This window comes from Oncorhynchus keta, chromosome 26, assembly GCF_023373465.1.
Source record: "Oncorhynchus keta strain PuntledgeMale-10-30-2019 chromosome 26, Oket_V2, whole genome shotgun sequence".
NCBI classification, from domain to species: domain Eukaryota; kingdom Metazoa; phylum Chordata; class Actinopteri; order Salmoniformes; family Salmonidae; genus Oncorhynchus; species Oncorhynchus keta.
The window spans coordinates 28381283-28398235 of record NC_068446.1 but is presented as its reverse complement, the minus strand read 5'-3'; the positions used below and the strand labels follow the sequence as shown (position 1 = coordinate 28398235).

The following is a 16953-nucleotide window of genomic DNA, read 5'->3' as shown; positions in this document are numbered from 1 at the left end:
AGGGAGGTGTTTAGTCCCAGGGTCCTTAGCTTAGTGATGAGCTTTGTGGGCACTGTGGTGTTGAACGCTGAGCTGTAGTCAATGAACAGCATTCTCACATAGGTGTTCCTTTTGTCCAGGTGGGAAAGGGCAGTGTGGAGTGCGAGTTTGGAAATGTAATAGGCCCAAACCGAATGTATGGTGCCAATAAGTAGCCTAGGCCTATTGTCACAGTGAGGGTTTACTTGTAGGTGGTTTTGCTGGCCTCCACCTGATTTGTTTGGTTAATTTTCTTCTTTTAGAGCTGAAGGAACATCGTGAGGAGGAAAGAGGCGAGGAATCACAGACTAGTTCTGGCCTGGTTTAGATCTTATCTGTCGGAAAGATATCAGTTTGTCTCTGTGAATGGTTTGTCCTCTGACAAATCAACTGTACATTTCGGTGTTCCTCAAGGTTCCGTTTTTAGGACCACTATTGTTCTCACTATATATTTTACCTCTTGGGGATGTCATTCAAAAATATAATGTTAACTTTCACTGCTATGCGGATGACACACAGCTGTAAATTTCAATGAAACTTGGTGAAGCCCCAAATTGCCCTCGCTAGAAGCCTGTGTTTCAGACATAAGGAAGTGGATGGCTGCAAACGTTCTACTTTTAAACTCGGACAAAACAGAGATGCTTGTTCTAGGTCCCAAGAAACAAAGAGATCTTCTGTTGAATCTGACAATTAATCTTAATGGTTGTACAGTCGTCTCAAATAAAACTGTGAAGGAGCTCGGTGTTACTCTGGACCCTGATCTCTCTTTTGACGAACATATCAAGATTGTTTCAAGGACAGCTTTTTTTCCATCTACGTAACATTGCAAAAATCAGAAACTTTCTGTCCAAAAATGATGCAGAAAAATTAATCCATGCTTTTTTTACTTCTAGGTTCGACTACTGCAATGCTCTACTTTCCGGCTACCTGGATAAAGCACTAAATAAACTTCAGTTAGTGCTAAATACGGCTGCTAGAATCCTGACCAGAACCAAAGAATTTGATCATATTACTCCAGTGCTAGCCTCCCTACACTGGCTTCCTGTCAAGGCAATGGCTGATTTCAAGGTTTTACTGCTAACCTACAAAGCATTACATGGGCTTGCTCCTACCTATCTCTCTGATTTGGTCCTGCCGTACATACCTACAGGTACGCTATGGTCACAAGACACAGGCCTCCTAATTGTCCCTAGAATTCCTAAGCAAACAGCTGGAGGCAGGGCTTTCTCCTATAGAGCTCCATTTTTATGGAATGGTCTGCCTACCCATGTGAGAGACGCAAACTCGGTCTCAACCTTTAAGTCTTTACTGAAGACTCATCTCTTCAGTGGGTCATATGATTGAGTGTAGTCTGGCCCAGGAGTGTGAAGGTGAATGGAAAGGCTCTGGAGCAACGAACCACCCTTGCTGTCTCTGCCTGGCCGGTTCCCCTCTTTCCACTGGGATTTTCTGCCTCTAACCATATTAGAGGGGCTGAGTCACTGGCTTACTGGTGCTCTTCCATGCCATCCCTAGGAGGGGTGCGTCACTTGAGTGGGTTGAGTCACTGATGTGATCTTCCTGTCTGGGTTGGCGGCCCCCCTTGGGTTGTGCCGTGGTGGAGATCTTTGTGGGCTATACTCAGCCTTGTCTCAGGATGGTAAGTTTGTGGTTGAAGATATCCCTCTAGTAGTGTGGGGGCTGTACTTTGGCAAAGTGGGTGGGGTTATATCCTTCCTGTTTGGCCCTGTCCGGGGGTATCATCGGATGGGGCCACAGTGTCTCCTGATCCCTCCTGGCTTAGCCTCCAGTATTTATGCTGCAGTAGTTTATGTGTCGGGGGGCTAGGGTCAGTTTGTTATATCTGGAGTACTTCTCCTGTCTTATCCGGTGTCCTGTTGTGAATTTAAGTATGCTCTAATTCTCTCTTTCTCTCTTTCTTTCTCTCTCTCTCTGGCAGAAGCTGAGCCCTAGGACCTTTCCTCAGGACTACCTGGCATGATGACTCCTTGCTGTTCCCAGTCCACCTGGCCGTGCTGCTGCTCCAGTTTCAACTGTTCTGCCTGTGATTATTATTATTTGACCATGCTGGTCATTTATGAACATTTGAACATCTTGGCCATGTTCTGTTATAATCTCCACCCGGCACAGCCAGAAGAGGACTGGCCACCCCTCATAGCCTGGTTCCTCTCTAGGTTTCTTCCTAGGTTTTGGCCTTTCTAGGGAGTTTTTCCTAGCCACCGTGCTTCTACACCTGCATTGCTTGCTGTTTGGGGTTTTAGGCTGGGTTTCTGTACAGCACTTTGAGATATCAGCTGATGTACAAAGGGCTATATAAATACATTTGATTTGATTTGATTAGATGCATGGCACTGGAAGAGGAAATTCTCTAGTGGGGGATAAATATTTTATTTTTGCTTGAAGCAAAATTGAATGGGCACACTGGCCACATAGTGGCTATCTCAAAGCACCCAGCGACACTATCTTTCCGGAAGCAGGAATTGATATCTGATTCAATACTATGTAATTACTAATGGATACTAATGGATAGATAAATATATTTTTTGACTATAACAAACGGTGTCTGATAGCGACTGAACAGCAAATAGTTTACAATGAGATATAACCTATATGATCAAAGAAACATCGCTTTAGTTTACGGGGAGAGTGACAAGGACGGGAATGAGGGAGAAAGAAAAATGAGGAATTGACATTAAAACACCACAACACTACACTGCAGACGCGTTCATGTTATGTTTTTGCATAATTGCATAATAGCTTGCCAGCCAGTGTGGCAAAGTGTGTTTATTGAACCCTTCTGAGCATTGATCAAAAGTGGGTGAAAAGAAAACCTCTAGCGGCTCTCAAACGCTTTCATGGAAATGGGTGAGAATAATAGATTATTTTAATTAAAATGTTGAGTGAAATTCATCTCGAGGAGCAGGCCTCGAGTTGCGGATGAATAACCAATGGCCAAGAATAAAGAACAACGCGCATCCATCTTTAAATGTAATAGTGGTAATTAATACAATTAGATCAAATCAGTAGGCTACTATTTTATCCCTATATGGAATGCCTTCTGCGTTTCTTTTTTTCTTACTAACCATATAAACAGACGCTGTCTCACAAAAGCCACAACATGAATTAGGGCTATCACAAATGATCAAAAGTGACAACAAATTAGCTATGTCAAACAACTTTAAATGTAACGTCCAACAGATTATTACATTTCAACATTGACAGTGATTTATGTGGGTCACTGGGTGACTTCTTGATCTCAGATGTCATGACCCCTATAACAAATTCAGAGGGAATCATTTGTTGGACTTCTTTTTGTGGATGAATGGCAGTCCTTGGCTCTAAGAGATCACCTTTCTATTGAATGGCTTACAAATGCATAATGCTTCAAATATGTGAGTGTGTCTGTGTTCACAGACTCTGAGCCACCCTTGTCTCCACAGGTCATGGAGGAGGGAGGAGAGGAAGAGGAGGAGCATAGTCAGACCGAGAACCCTCTCGGGTTGTGGTTCCCTGCTGAGGAGGAGATGCATTACCCTGAGAGTGCTGCTGAAGGACAGCCTGGTAGCCTCAAAAGGAAGGGATGCTGGAAGAGGGAGATTTGGAGGGAGAGAAGCACTGTAGAATACTGGCATCTCAAACCCTCCCTCGTCCTGTGATGTCAGAGCTTAGTGAGCGATGTAGAAGATGACGCGATGGGAGATGAGGAAGAGGGAAAGACGGCATTGCCGACAGGTGACAAGAGCAGGAAGAACAAACCTGAGCTGCATGGTGAGACATTCAATCCACCAAGAATCTGGAGAAATGGCATTATGTAATTTAAACTATGTATGGTAGAGAGTGATATGAGAAATATGTATCTAATGGGCTCCCTCTAACAGATATCAGCCTTGTGCCCAGGAGAGGAGACAGAGAGATAATCACCATCAGATACAGCACTCTGGGTACCAGGAATGCAAGGTATATTTGTGCTTATCCCAGCCTGTCTCAGTAATGCATATAATGCATATAAGTAAGCGTCAACAATTAAACACATACTGTATATCGACAGGGGTCCACACACGTTGGTGGGATTATCAGCTTTCTCAGCCATCAAGAGATTCCAGCCTTTCAATGTGCTGTATGTAGCAACGTGATGCTTCTCATGGTAAGTCATACAGTGGTAGTAAGATAAGAAATGTAAAACTACAGTTTGAGTCCGTTGTATTGGGGGAAAATGACAGATGTATGATCGTGTGTCCTCAGGATTTCCACTGTCACCTGACCACCAGTGAGGTGGTGGGCTACCTCGGAGGACGATAGGACACTAACACACAACGTGAGTATTTCCTTTAAAAGCAGAGACAGTGAGCAATGTCAGAAGTATGACATTGCATTCCCCAGGCTCTGGCATTACAGTAATGATCTTCAACATGTATGACCTCTGTTGTTGTGCCTTTTTGCTTGCAGTTTAAGAGCATTTCCCTGTCGCAAATAGAGATTGGGCTTTTGCTGTTGAGGAAGAGGTAAGCCAGAATAACACTGATAATATCAGGACATGGATCAACACGCCAATTCCACAGTATGATACAGATGTTTGTGTGGAAAACAATCAATGACCTTTCAGATCTGCCAGAATCTGTTCATGCAAGGTCTGTCAGGTAAACATCTATAACACCAACTTATCACTATTCTACCATTCACAGCAAAGCCCCAATGACCATGGCATCCCTGTGGTGGTGGTGGTAACCTATGTACAAGATAACTTCCTGACCAGTGACATCCTGAATGAGATGGTATTGTCTGTAAACTTAGTTATCATCATAGTAACCATACCTATGCAAATTAATTCAAATTGCAGACCATTGGCCATTTTGTAATATAATAATATAATAATATTTTGTAACTGTTCTTCTTACTGTATTCAATTATTGTTCCACAGATGCTGCTGGTGGACTTCTACAGGGCAGCTCCTGACCTGGTACAGTTCCATCAGTTCTGGTGTCCTGATACCACCATGATGGACAAAATCAAGGTCTGTGAAACATAAGCCATTTACAACAGGAAACTGCTATGTAACACAAGTAGCATAGATTCCACACCATGTTAATCACTTAGAGCCGGATGCTAACTTGTGATCTGCGCATGATACCCAAATTATCTCACATCTCTCATTGACATCGATACATTTGCGTGAAGTTCGAGTCGTGCATGTTATCTCCAGTTAGGAATTGTCCCTCAGAGATTTCCTCCTCACTTGTTTGGTTTCGCTCTCCCTCTCTCTCCCCCAGGGCTCTCTGAGAGGCCACACACCCAAAGACCAGACCTACTCTCAGATCCTGGAGCTCATCTACAACCAAGTCATCAACACACACTAAGGTGGAAGAGAAACAAGTTTGTGTATAATGCATTGATCTCAAATGAAAATCTCTAAATGACATCCTATTCCCCATACTGTAGTGCACTACTTTTGTAGGGAATAGGGTCTACACAGATAATAGGTTGTCATTTCTGTCCTTTGTCTGTGGTCTTACAACTGCTGCCATGGCCTCAGGCATACTGTAAGCTGAATGTGCACTGGCCTGAAGGAGGAGATGGTGACTCCAGAGTCCGGAGAGTGAGTGTGCTGGTCTCCATGGCCTTTTCTGACTGTGAGGTCTGTATAACTGACAATGTTTGTACAGTGTAACGTGATGATTTGTGTGCTGTGAATGTGTTTCCTAGCGTCTGCTGCCAGTGCTTGGCATCAGACTGTTGTTACAGAAGTCGACATGGAAATAAGGGTCTTCCTCTTCTCTATTACCTGTGATATATTTATCGAAACTGTGGTCTGTGACATGTGGAAGTACTGATATGAGAACAATGCCTTGAACCTGCAAAATACACAGAACAGGATGGCACACTGACATGGCAGCTCTGCTTCAAGCTCCTAAGCAACTTTGCAGCACAAGCATTTCGCTTCACCCGCAATAACATCTGCTAAATATGTGTATGTGACCAATACAATTAGATTAAAAACACATAGTGGAACTACTTCTGTGTTTCTGTAATAGTAGTAGATTCTTGTTTTTTTGCAGTCATTAACCATGTTTCCATCTACAGTTTTATGCTAGTGAAGTCATATGAACAAAAATCACTACAGCTGTGATGGAAACAGGAAGTTTTAGTACAATTTAATAAATGCAGACAAATAATTTGTTCGTTTTACATGGCGGGATCTTTTTGTGTTGGTAAATTTGATTATGCGAGAAATGGAAACGACTCTATACGCAAATATTGATATAACCATCACATTGAAGTCAACTTGGAGACACGCGATGATATGGTGTGTGGCCCTCCCACTAGAACTCTGGAAACTATGCAGTTTATTAGGCTACAGATTAAATAAATTATGATGAACTTCACAGGCTGTTGATGTAACAATATAATTTTAAACCGTCCCCTCGCCCATACCCAGGCGCGAACCAGGGACCTTCTGCACACAACGACAACAGTCACCCTCGAAGCATCGTTATCCCATCGCTCCACAAAAGCCGCGGCCCTTGCAGAGCAAGGGGAACTAGTACTTCAAGGTCTCAGAGCAAGTGACGTAACCGATTGAAACGCTATTTAGCGCACACCGCTAACTAAGCTAGCCGTTTCACATCCGTTACACTCACCCCCCTTTTGACCTTCCTCCTTTTTCCGCAGCAACCAGTAATCCGGGTCAACAGCATCAATGTAACAGTATAATTTTAAACCGTCCCCTCGCCCATACCCGGGCGCGAACCAGGGACCTTCTGCACACAACGACAACAGTCACCCTCGAAGCATCGTTACCCATCGCTCCACAAAAGCCGCGGCCCTTGCAGAGCAAGGGGAACTAGTACTTCAAGGTCTCAGAGCAAGTGACGTAACCGATTGAAACGCTATTTAGCGCACACCGCTAACTAAGCTAGCCGTTTCACATCCGTTACATTGACAGTGCAAGGTGATGAGCTTTCTGCTCCTTTCCAATAAATATTGAGGGTCTTATTCTGGTGACACAATGAGCAATGCTTGATTGCCTTTTGACAAATATAAATATTTTTGCTCTTATCCATAATAATGTAGACTAGCCTACCAGCACAGCCTACCTCAGCATCCCTACTGTACTTCCCACAGCTATGGGTCCACCAGTTGATAAAACCAATATTTTTTGTTATTGAAAAGATATTTCACAACAACTTAGATGGTACAATGATTCCCTACACTATTCAGTGCTTGTTTTCTCACAAACTGAAATCGAGTGAACGGTGTAGAATTTTAGCAACCAGGAAATTACAGTGCGATTTCCAAGAGACCAGAGGTGGCGGAACAGAGTGCTCGGGTTGGGATGTAGGATTTGAGCATAGCCTGAAGGTAGGGAGGGGCAGTTCTCGTTGCTGCTCCGAGTGAGTAAACCATCACTGCCTGTATTATTGGCCAATCATTGGAAAACAAACGGGACAATCTACGATTAAGACTATCCTACCAATGGGACATTAAAAACAGTAATATATTATGTTTCACCGAGACTTGGCTGATCGACGACACGTATAATATAAAGCTGGCTGGTTTCTCCGTGTTTCGGCAGGACAGAGCAGCTACGTCTGGTAAGGTGAGGGTGTGTGTCTATTTGTCAATATCTGCTGGTGCGCGATGTCTAATATTAAAGAAGTCTCGAGTTATTGCTTCGCTTGAGGTAGAATACCTCACGATAACCTGTAGACCACACGATCTACCAAGAGAGTTCTCATCTATATTCTTCGTAGCCGTCTATTTACCACCACAAACCGATGCTGGCACTAAGAACGCACTCAAAGAGCTGTATAAGACCATAAGCAAACAAGAAAATGCTCATCCAGAAGTGGCGCTCCTAGTGGCCAGGGACTTTAAAGCAGGCAGAAAATCAGTTTTACCTCATTTCTACAAGCATGTCACATGTGCAACCAGAGGGGAAAAAACTAGACCACCTCTACTCCACACACAGAGACGCATATAATGCTCTCCCTTTCCCTCTATTTAGCCAATCTGACCATAATTCTATCTTCCTGATTCCTGCTTACAAGCAAAAACTAAAGCAGAAAGTACCAGTGACTCCTTCAATACGGAAGTGGTCAGATGATGCGGATGCTACGCTACAGGACTGTTTTGCTAGCACAGATTGGAATATGTTCTGGGATTCATCCAATGGCATTGAGGAGTATACCATCTCAGTCACCGGCTTCATCAATAAGTGCATCGACTACGTCGTCCCCACAGTGACCGTACGTACATTTCCCTTCCAGAAGCCATGGATTACAGGCAACATCCACAAGGAGTGGGACACTAATCCGGACGCTTATAAGAAATCCCACTATGCCCTCAGACGAACTATCAAACAGGAAATACAGGGCTAAGATTGAATCCTACTACACCGGCTCTGACACTCATCGGATGTGGCAGGGCTTGAAAACTATTATGGACTACAAAGGGAAACCCAGACGAGAGCTGCCCAGTGACGCAAGCCAACCAGACAAGGTAAATGCGTTTTATGCTCGCTTCGAGGCAAGTAACACTGAAGAATGCATGAGAGCACCAGCTGTTTTCCGGACGACTGTGTGATCACGCTCTCCATAGCCGATGTGAACATTCACAAAGCAGAAGGGGCCAGACTGATTACCAGGACGTGTACTCAAAGCATGTGCGGACCAACTTTCAAATGTCTTCACTGACATTTTAAACCTCTCCCTGGCCGAGTCTGTAATACCTGCATGTTTCAAACATACCACCATAGTCCCTGTGCCCCAAAAAGCAAAGATAACCTGCCTAAATGATTACTGCCCCATAGCACTACCACCCCGTAGCACAACACCATCATGCCAGAAACCTTAGACCCACTCCAATTCGCATACCGCCCCAACAGATGACGCAAACTCAATCGCACTCCACACTGCCCTTACTCACCTAGACAAAAGGAACATCTATGTGAGAATGTGGTTCACTGACTACAGCTCAACGGTCAACACCATAGTGCCCGCCCACAAAGCTTATCACTAAGCTAAAGACCCTGAGACTAAACACCTCCCTCTGCAACTGGGTCCTAGACTTCCTGATGTGCCGTCCCCAGGTGGTAAGGGTAGGCAAAAACATATCTGCCACGCCGATCTTCGACACTGGGGCCCCTCAGGGGTGCGTTCTTAGTCCCCTCCTGTACTCCCTGATCATCCACGACTGCGTGGCCAAGCACGACTCCAACACCATCATTAAGTTTGCTGACGACTAAACAGTGGTAGGCCTGATCACCGACAACGACGAGACAGCCTATATGGAGGAGGTCAGAGACCTGGCAGTGTGGTGCCAGGACAACAATCTCTCTCTCAATGTGAGCAAGACAAAGGAGCTGATTGTGGACTATAGGAAAAGGAGGGCCGAACAGGCCCTCATTAACATCGACAGGACTGAAGTGGAGCGGGTCGAGAGTTTCAAGTTCCTTGGTGTCCCCATAACCAACAAACTATCATGGTCCAAACACACCAAGATAGTCGTGAAGAAGGCTTGACAACACCTTTTCTCCATCAAGAGACTGAAAAGATTTGGCATAGGTCCCCAGATCCTCAAAGTTCTACAGCTGCACCACCGAGAGCATCCTGACCGGTTGCATCACCGCCTGGTATAGCATCTGACCGTAAGGCACTACAGAGGTACTGGGCTGTACACACAACCATCACTGGGGCCAAGCTTCCTGACATCCAGGACCTATATACTAGTGGTGTCAGAGGAAATGGTGTGCAATTAAGAGGAAGGCCCAAAAAATGGTCAGACTCCAGTCACCCACGTCATAGACTGTTCTCTCTGCTACTGCACGGCAAGCAGTACTAGAGTGTCTAAGACTGCTGAACAACTAATCAAATGGCCACCCGGACTATTTACATTGACCCCCTGTACTACCTGTTCACCCACTACTTGGCGTGGCCAAGCTCGACAACAACATCATTACGTTTGCTGACGACACCAGTGTTTTTACACTGCTGCTGTTTATTATCTGTACATAGTCGCTTTACAAATGACGACTAACCTGTACCCCCGCACATTGACTCGGTACCTGTATATAGCCTCGTTATTGTTATGTATATTTCTTGTTACTTTTTTATTAGATTCTTTTACTTTATTTAGTCAATATTTAACTATTTATTGAACTGAATTGTTAGTTAAGGGCTTGTAAATAAGCATTTCACGGTAAGGTTAATGCGGATTTTAAAATATTTGCATGAAAATCTGACGCCAATTGAAAGGAAACCTAGCTATAGACAGAATTAATTGCACACCATTTACAATCATAGAATATCATCAAAAGTAAAATCCTGATCTAACAATATTTGTAGTAAAATACAATTAAAATATGCAATATATACACAAGACAATATATTGCATATTTTAACTTTCAATTTGATAAAACATTGTATTTTACTGTCTGCTCAGTGTTAGTGTTGATAGTGCTTTGGAAAGAACTACACTGCCACCTTTTGTCCCACCAACCTACTGAACATTTCCATCAAAAACACACAAATTATCATTAGTGTAGATTCCACCTCCTCACATGCATTAACATTTTGGCAATTAAGCAGTAATAGTTTATTTACACTTATGATCAAAACATTATTTTCAAAAACATTCCATACACAGTACAAAAATTCTTGGGTGACATTTATTTATTCAAAGATGGTAGAAGGCAGAAAACAAGAAAAAGCAAGTACAAATATGTTTTTATAATACATGACAATATATTGCAGTTAAATTTGACATACCATACAATGACATACCAAAATGAAAAAGAAAACAAAGTAAAATACATACATTTACAAGGTATTCGGTAGACCTACATGCAAAGATTAATTTAACATTTTTTTGTGAATGTTTTGTAATGTAAAAAAGTAATACCATTGAGTGCCAGAATTATCTTTTTTAGTTCAAGTGATAATTCTGGTTCTCCAACGGATTAGACAGAAATGACCCTTTTTAAAAAGTGTAGTGTGTCACAAAAGCAAGTGTACACATGCACAACTGTCTGTACACAGCAAAGTGCCAAGGCTGGAAATGAACAGAACTCTTACTACAGAAATTCATGACCATAGTAAGTAGCTTGGTTATTTTGGTTGGTTGTAGTCTTTTCCTAATTTCTTTCCCAAAGGCACTGAAGCACCCCTAACTCTAAATTATGTTTGTTTGTTTTGGACTCTTATTGGTATGTGTTCCAGTCAGCACCAGGTTGCTCTGTATCAGTCCACCACTGCACTCTGTCATTGAAATGAACAGAACCCAGGCCTGTAAACGTATGGGAGAGCTCTAACACCAGAGAGGAGGTGATGTGAGAGACAGAGCAGAGTGGTGAATGGAGGGAGCAGACTGGAAGAGAAAATAGTAGCCAAAGTTAGCCTGGACCTCAACACCGAGGGGAGAGAAATATGTGAATGAAAAAGTGCACTGCAGCATGTGTGACTCAATCATATCCACAACTATCAATCATGGAGGTTCTTTAAGCTCTGACAGTATACATCTTGGTAGCAGGGGCTTTTCCTAACAGAACCATCATCACAAATAAAATAACCATATATTATTATTCAGTTTCCCAGTCATTTCCTCATTCAGTATTTACTATATTTGACACCGTACGCAGTCCTGTCCAGCAGCACACACCAACCCCTCCTCCTACGAGACCCGGGGAAAAGTGTGATAACCAACGAAGAAGTAAATAATACTTAATACAGACGTGAATGAATGAGATTTCCTGATCCTAAAGAACTTCAGTCTCACACACACATCTGAAAAGAGTCCCACGTTTATGTGCACTATGTGGGAGACACTGCCAGCAGCGTTGTCGTCTATGGATGTACAAGCTGAGGTTCTAAGGACAAGCTGAACAGACAGGCACTATGATGACACACCTAAAACCCCCACCTCACCAGATTACATACGGTTCACACACCATGTACTCAATTCTATTTGGCATTTTTAGCTGTGTTTCCTCTATTGAACAGATGGACAGACAGGAAAACTAAAAACACACAGGCCCCGAATGTCGCTAACCTCATGAAATGTCCAGTAGCCCCTGGGGAAAATGTTTTCTTATAAATGTTAACTAGACCCAAACTCAAACAGTTTCCTTTCTCCTTCAGTCTGACGGTCTGGGTTTGAACATCCTTTCAGTAGAGGCCTCCAACTACACATTACTTACACAGTCCCTTACACATACATCAACAATCTCATTGGAGGACCAAGGTGCAATTGAACCGTTTAGCTGTACATTAAAAAAACAGTAAATGAGGCTTAGACCAAAACAAATCAAATGCAGACCATAGCAAAACTAAACAATATCTGAGGCCCTTCATGCTCTCCTGTGGCTCAGGCATACAGAAGGTACATCGTTTTGTAAATCAACTGACTGTAAATGGATCATTAGTACAAGGCATTGCTGTAGTTGTTTACTGAGGAGGATGGTTGTGTTAGCCTGGCCAGCAGGGGGCTTCAAGAGATGTAGTCCAGTCAAAAGCCACTATTTGCAAGGCTGTGCAGTTGCAATGTCCGACATACTTGCCTTGTAAATAAGGCGAATACTCAGCAGAGTCCATACTAAAATGTGGCACTTGGAGAAATGCGGGATGTGTGAAATACATTTTTTGTTTTGAAACTACGAAAAATAAAAAGACAAGGCTTTACAAGTGGTATAGTTTACAGTCAGAACCAGCTAACTGCAGATGTTAATGTCTTCTGCTGCTTACAGGTACGTAACTTTACATTCAATAATAAATTGTTACCATTTCAATTTTGATACATTTAATTTGAAACTTCTATTTTCTGTAGAGCTTTCTGTGGTTGACACAAAACGTTACTTTAAAATGTTAGTCTGGTTGAGTCAGGTTCTTCATGTCTGTGTCCGAATGTCAGTCTTCCGTATTCGCTTGTAGGGCAGGGGGATCATATTCAAATCTCGTTCTATTTGAACTGGAATGTGAGAAGCCATCATTTTCCAATTTTCCTCCTTCAAATGTGAAGATGAAACCGTGCCAAAGAGTACAGGTACGTCTGTGATGATGGTGAAGATGAGGACGAAGACTCTAGGATCTTTCCCACAGATTCAACTGGCTCCTCATTCCCTCTCTCACGTACTCTTAAGGCACTCTTTAGTTTGTCAGGGGGACGACAATCTCCACGTAGTTGAGAGGGAAAAATCCTGATTGGCCGTGCAGCATGCCTTCGTACCAGTTCTCATCGATCTGATTGGTCAGGGTGATGATATCGCCCTCCTTGAAGCCCAGCTCTCCCTCATTCTCCGGGTCAAAGTCATACAGGGCCTTACAGCATGGCTGTTCTGAAACTGAATGACAAAAAGAGGAGAAAGGAGGAGAGAGAGGGATGGAAAACGGAGAGAGAAGGTTGAAAAAGTGTACATCATACCAGACAGTGATAGACTAATCCCATCTCTCTCTGTCCATACATCCCACCCTCCTTCTGCTGGCTAACAGAGCTGGACCATCCGATTATGGTTTTAGGTTTTCACATAACATGGTTTGTTAGCTTATGGTTCACACTGAAGTTGAAGTATTAGTAGGTGGTGGCTGGGTTGTGAAATTAACACACTGCAGGCTCAGACAGTGTGAGGAGTGACAGTGCTAGAAAGATGACCTGGCCCCCCATACAGCCCTGTGTTGTTCTGGTCAACGAATTAATTTAACAGAGTAACATCTCAAAACAGTTATTTGAATATCCTAAAAATGTAAGGTAGTCAAAGGATTAATGAGAAAAATAATATCATTAGGGGGAGGGGGCAATAGGAACATTCACCATTTAGCAATGTTTTATGGGTACATACATCGCCTTCAGAAAGTACTCACACCCTTTGACATTTTCCACATTTTGTGTTACATCCTGAATTTAAAATGGATTAAATGTAGATGTGTTTGTGACGGGCCTACACACAATACCTCAAATGTCAATGTGGACGTAAGCTTTTTATTTGTATTACATTTTTTTTTTTTTTACATTTAAAGCTGAAATGTTCAGGAGTAAAAATGCGCTTGTTGCTTAACAAGTCAGATATGTTGCATGGACTCTGTTTGCAAAATTGTGTTTAACATGATTTTTTAAATGACAACGTAATCTCTGTACCCCACAAATGAATTAATCTGTCAGCAGGACAATAGCTTAAAACACAAGGCCAAATCTACACGGGGGTTGCTTACCAAGACAGTCAATGTTCCTGAGTGGCTGAGTTACAGTTTTGACTTAAATCTACTTGAAAATCTATGGCAAGACCTGAAAATGGTTGTCTAGCAATGATCAACAACCAGAGCTTGAAGAATTTTGAATTGAATAAAAATGGGCAAATCTTGCACAATTAAGGCGTGGAAAGCTCTTAGAGACCCAGAAAGACTCAGCGTAGTCCCCGTCAAAAGGTGATTCTAACACATATTGACTCAGGGCTGTGAATACTTATGTAAATGAGATATCTGTATTTCATTTTTTATACATTTGCAAAAATCATGTTTTCACATTGTCATTATGGGGTACTATTATGTGTAGATGGGTGAGAGAGAAAAAACAAGTCACGGGGTATGAATACTTCCTGAAGGCACTGTACATGGGCTCCGATATGATACAGGAAGGATACGTTTCATACTGAACAAAAATGTCTGGTGGACATTCCTGCAGTCAGCATGCCAATTGTACACTCCCTCAAAACTTGAGACATCTGTGGCATTGTGTTGTGTGACGAAACTGCACATTTTAGAGTGGCCCTTTTTTGTCCCCAGCACAAGGTACACCTGTGTAATAATCATGCTGCTTAATCAGCCTCTTTATATGCCACAGCTGTCAGATGGATGGATTATCTTGACAAAGGAGAAATGCTCACTAACAGGGATGTAAACACATTTGTGCACAAAAGTTGATGTTTTTTTTGTACCTATGGAAAGATTTCAGCTCATGAAACATGGGACCAACTATGTACATGTTGCGTTCATACTTTTGTTCAGTATAGTTTGAAATGTTTTGGTGCGATTCAGTTTGATTAGAGAACGAATTGCAACTACCACCCCACTATCAGATTGGGGTGGGGAAATGTAGCCAGTTTGTCTCCCCACTTTGGTTCTGAAATCACCATCACCCACCAATTAACTAGTCATTTTTTCAGATTAAGTGTTAGTAATGTATCAATATTTATCATTTACAAATTGGCTATGACATAGCCAATGGTTATATAGCACAACTTGGACTTCACACCATCTCAAAATCAAATGGTTTTGACAGTTTGGAAGTTTACAGAGAGATCTTCTCCTCTCATGTCGGCCGTGCGATTCACAAAAGTGATTGCTTGTTATAAAATTATCAATTTAACCCTGTATATCTAAAAATAACAATATACACTGATTATTTAAAGCAAAACTACCAAAACTATTGCTGATTGTGATCCTGAACAATCAAAATAAAATATAGTGTAAGCCAGATGAGAGTTGTGTTGCCGGTAGCTTACTTTTATTCCGGTAAAACACCATTTTCAACAACGCATAGATGTCAATAACCTAGCGAATTACATAGGTTGTCGCTCAACTAATTAAGCCTAATATCAGCGTTTCTTAGCTACTTGTATAACTTTGAGTTGGGATGTCTGTCCTGCAAATAGCTTGTGTCAGAGACATATGCATTAGCATTTAGCTAGCATTCGCTATGGGATTCTACATGTACAGGTTAGCATTGCTAACCTTCGGATTACAGAGGCTCAGTGGGGTTTGAAAATAGCGCCAATTGTGTTCAGTGCCAAAATCCGAGGGTGGTACAAGGTTAGTTTAAAGGTATGACAATCTGGATACGCCCCATGCCTAGTACATAATCACGATAGGACAAAGGTTGACATCGCCCAACCCTAGAACACAGTGGCTAGGACTGGAGGGGCACAGGAAGTCCATATCTTACTCATAGGATGGACCAGAGAGCCTGTCAGTCTCAAAACACACAAATAAACACAAACACGCAAAAGTAGTGAAACCACACACTGATGGTTGTCACAATCCCAGTGACAGTGTTTTGCATCATCTCTGTGAGACCAACCCTTCTGAAGTTCTTCTGACCCTGCCCCCTCACTCACTCACTCCCCTTCTGACCCTGCCCTATTCCCTCACGCCATCCCCCTCTGACCCTGCACTGCTCCCTCTCGCCATCCATCTCCCTCTAAGCTCAGGCAGCTCATGGCCATGGCTCTAACACCAGGCTTTTTGTCTCAAAAAATGTCCTCTTTGTACCAGCTTACCCCACAGGCAGTTGGCACAGGGCACGACACACTGGATATGGGGAGGGATCCATCACTGTCTATGGGAGAATCACTTTTATTGTGGAACACAACACATCCCCTACCCATCAATCTAGGAGACTTTCGGAGACACACTAACCCAAAGATGTATCATCTACAGGGTTTTTTTCTGGATCAAAATGGTGCTTAGGTGGTGGGGGTGTGGTCATGGGCGTGGCCAATGGTGCGGTCACCAACCTACATTTTTTTAGAGGCCCTCCTGTTGGCGGCAGTGACGAATTAGGTTGTTTTAAAGCTTTCCCTCGATCCTGACTAGTCTCCCAGTCCCTGCCGCTGAAAAACATCTCCACTGCATGATTCTGCCACCACCATGCTTCACCGTAGTGATGGTTTCAAGATTCCTCCAGACATGTCACTTGTCATTTAGGCCAAAAAGTTACATCTTGGTTTCATCAGACCAGAGAATCTTGTCTGAGAGTTCTTTAGGTGCCTTTTGGCAAACTCCAAGCAGGTTGTCATGTGCCTTTTACTGGGGAGTGGCTTCTGTCTGGCCAGTCTACAATAAAGGTCTAATTGGTGGAGTGTTGCAGAGATGGTTGTCCTTCTGGAAGGTTCTCCCATCGCCACAGAGGAACTGGAGCTCTGTTAGAGTGACCATCGGGTTCTTGATCACCTCC

The 16953-nt window shown here is 42.9% G+C and overlaps 1 protein-coding gene and 1 pseudogene across 1 annotated transcript in view; one reads left to right on the top strand and one right to left on the bottom strand.

Moving 5' to 3' along the window:
* Window positions 1–2879: 2879 nt before the first annotated feature.
* Window positions 2880–5986, top strand: LOC118371568 (MPN domain-containing protein-like; annotated as a pseudogene).
* Window positions 5987–10663: 4677 nt separating this feature from the next.
* The window catches only part of LOC118371574 (endophilin-A2-like), a 29573-nt gene continuing 23283 nt past the window's right edge, over window positions 10664–16953 (bottom strand). The window contains exon 9 of the mRNA XM_035757079.2: window positions 10664–13348. Coding sequence (XP_035612972.1) covers window positions 13155–13348 — 194 coding nt within the window. The 3' untranslated portion in view covers window positions 10664–13154. The remainder of the gene's footprint in view (window positions 13349–16953) is intronic.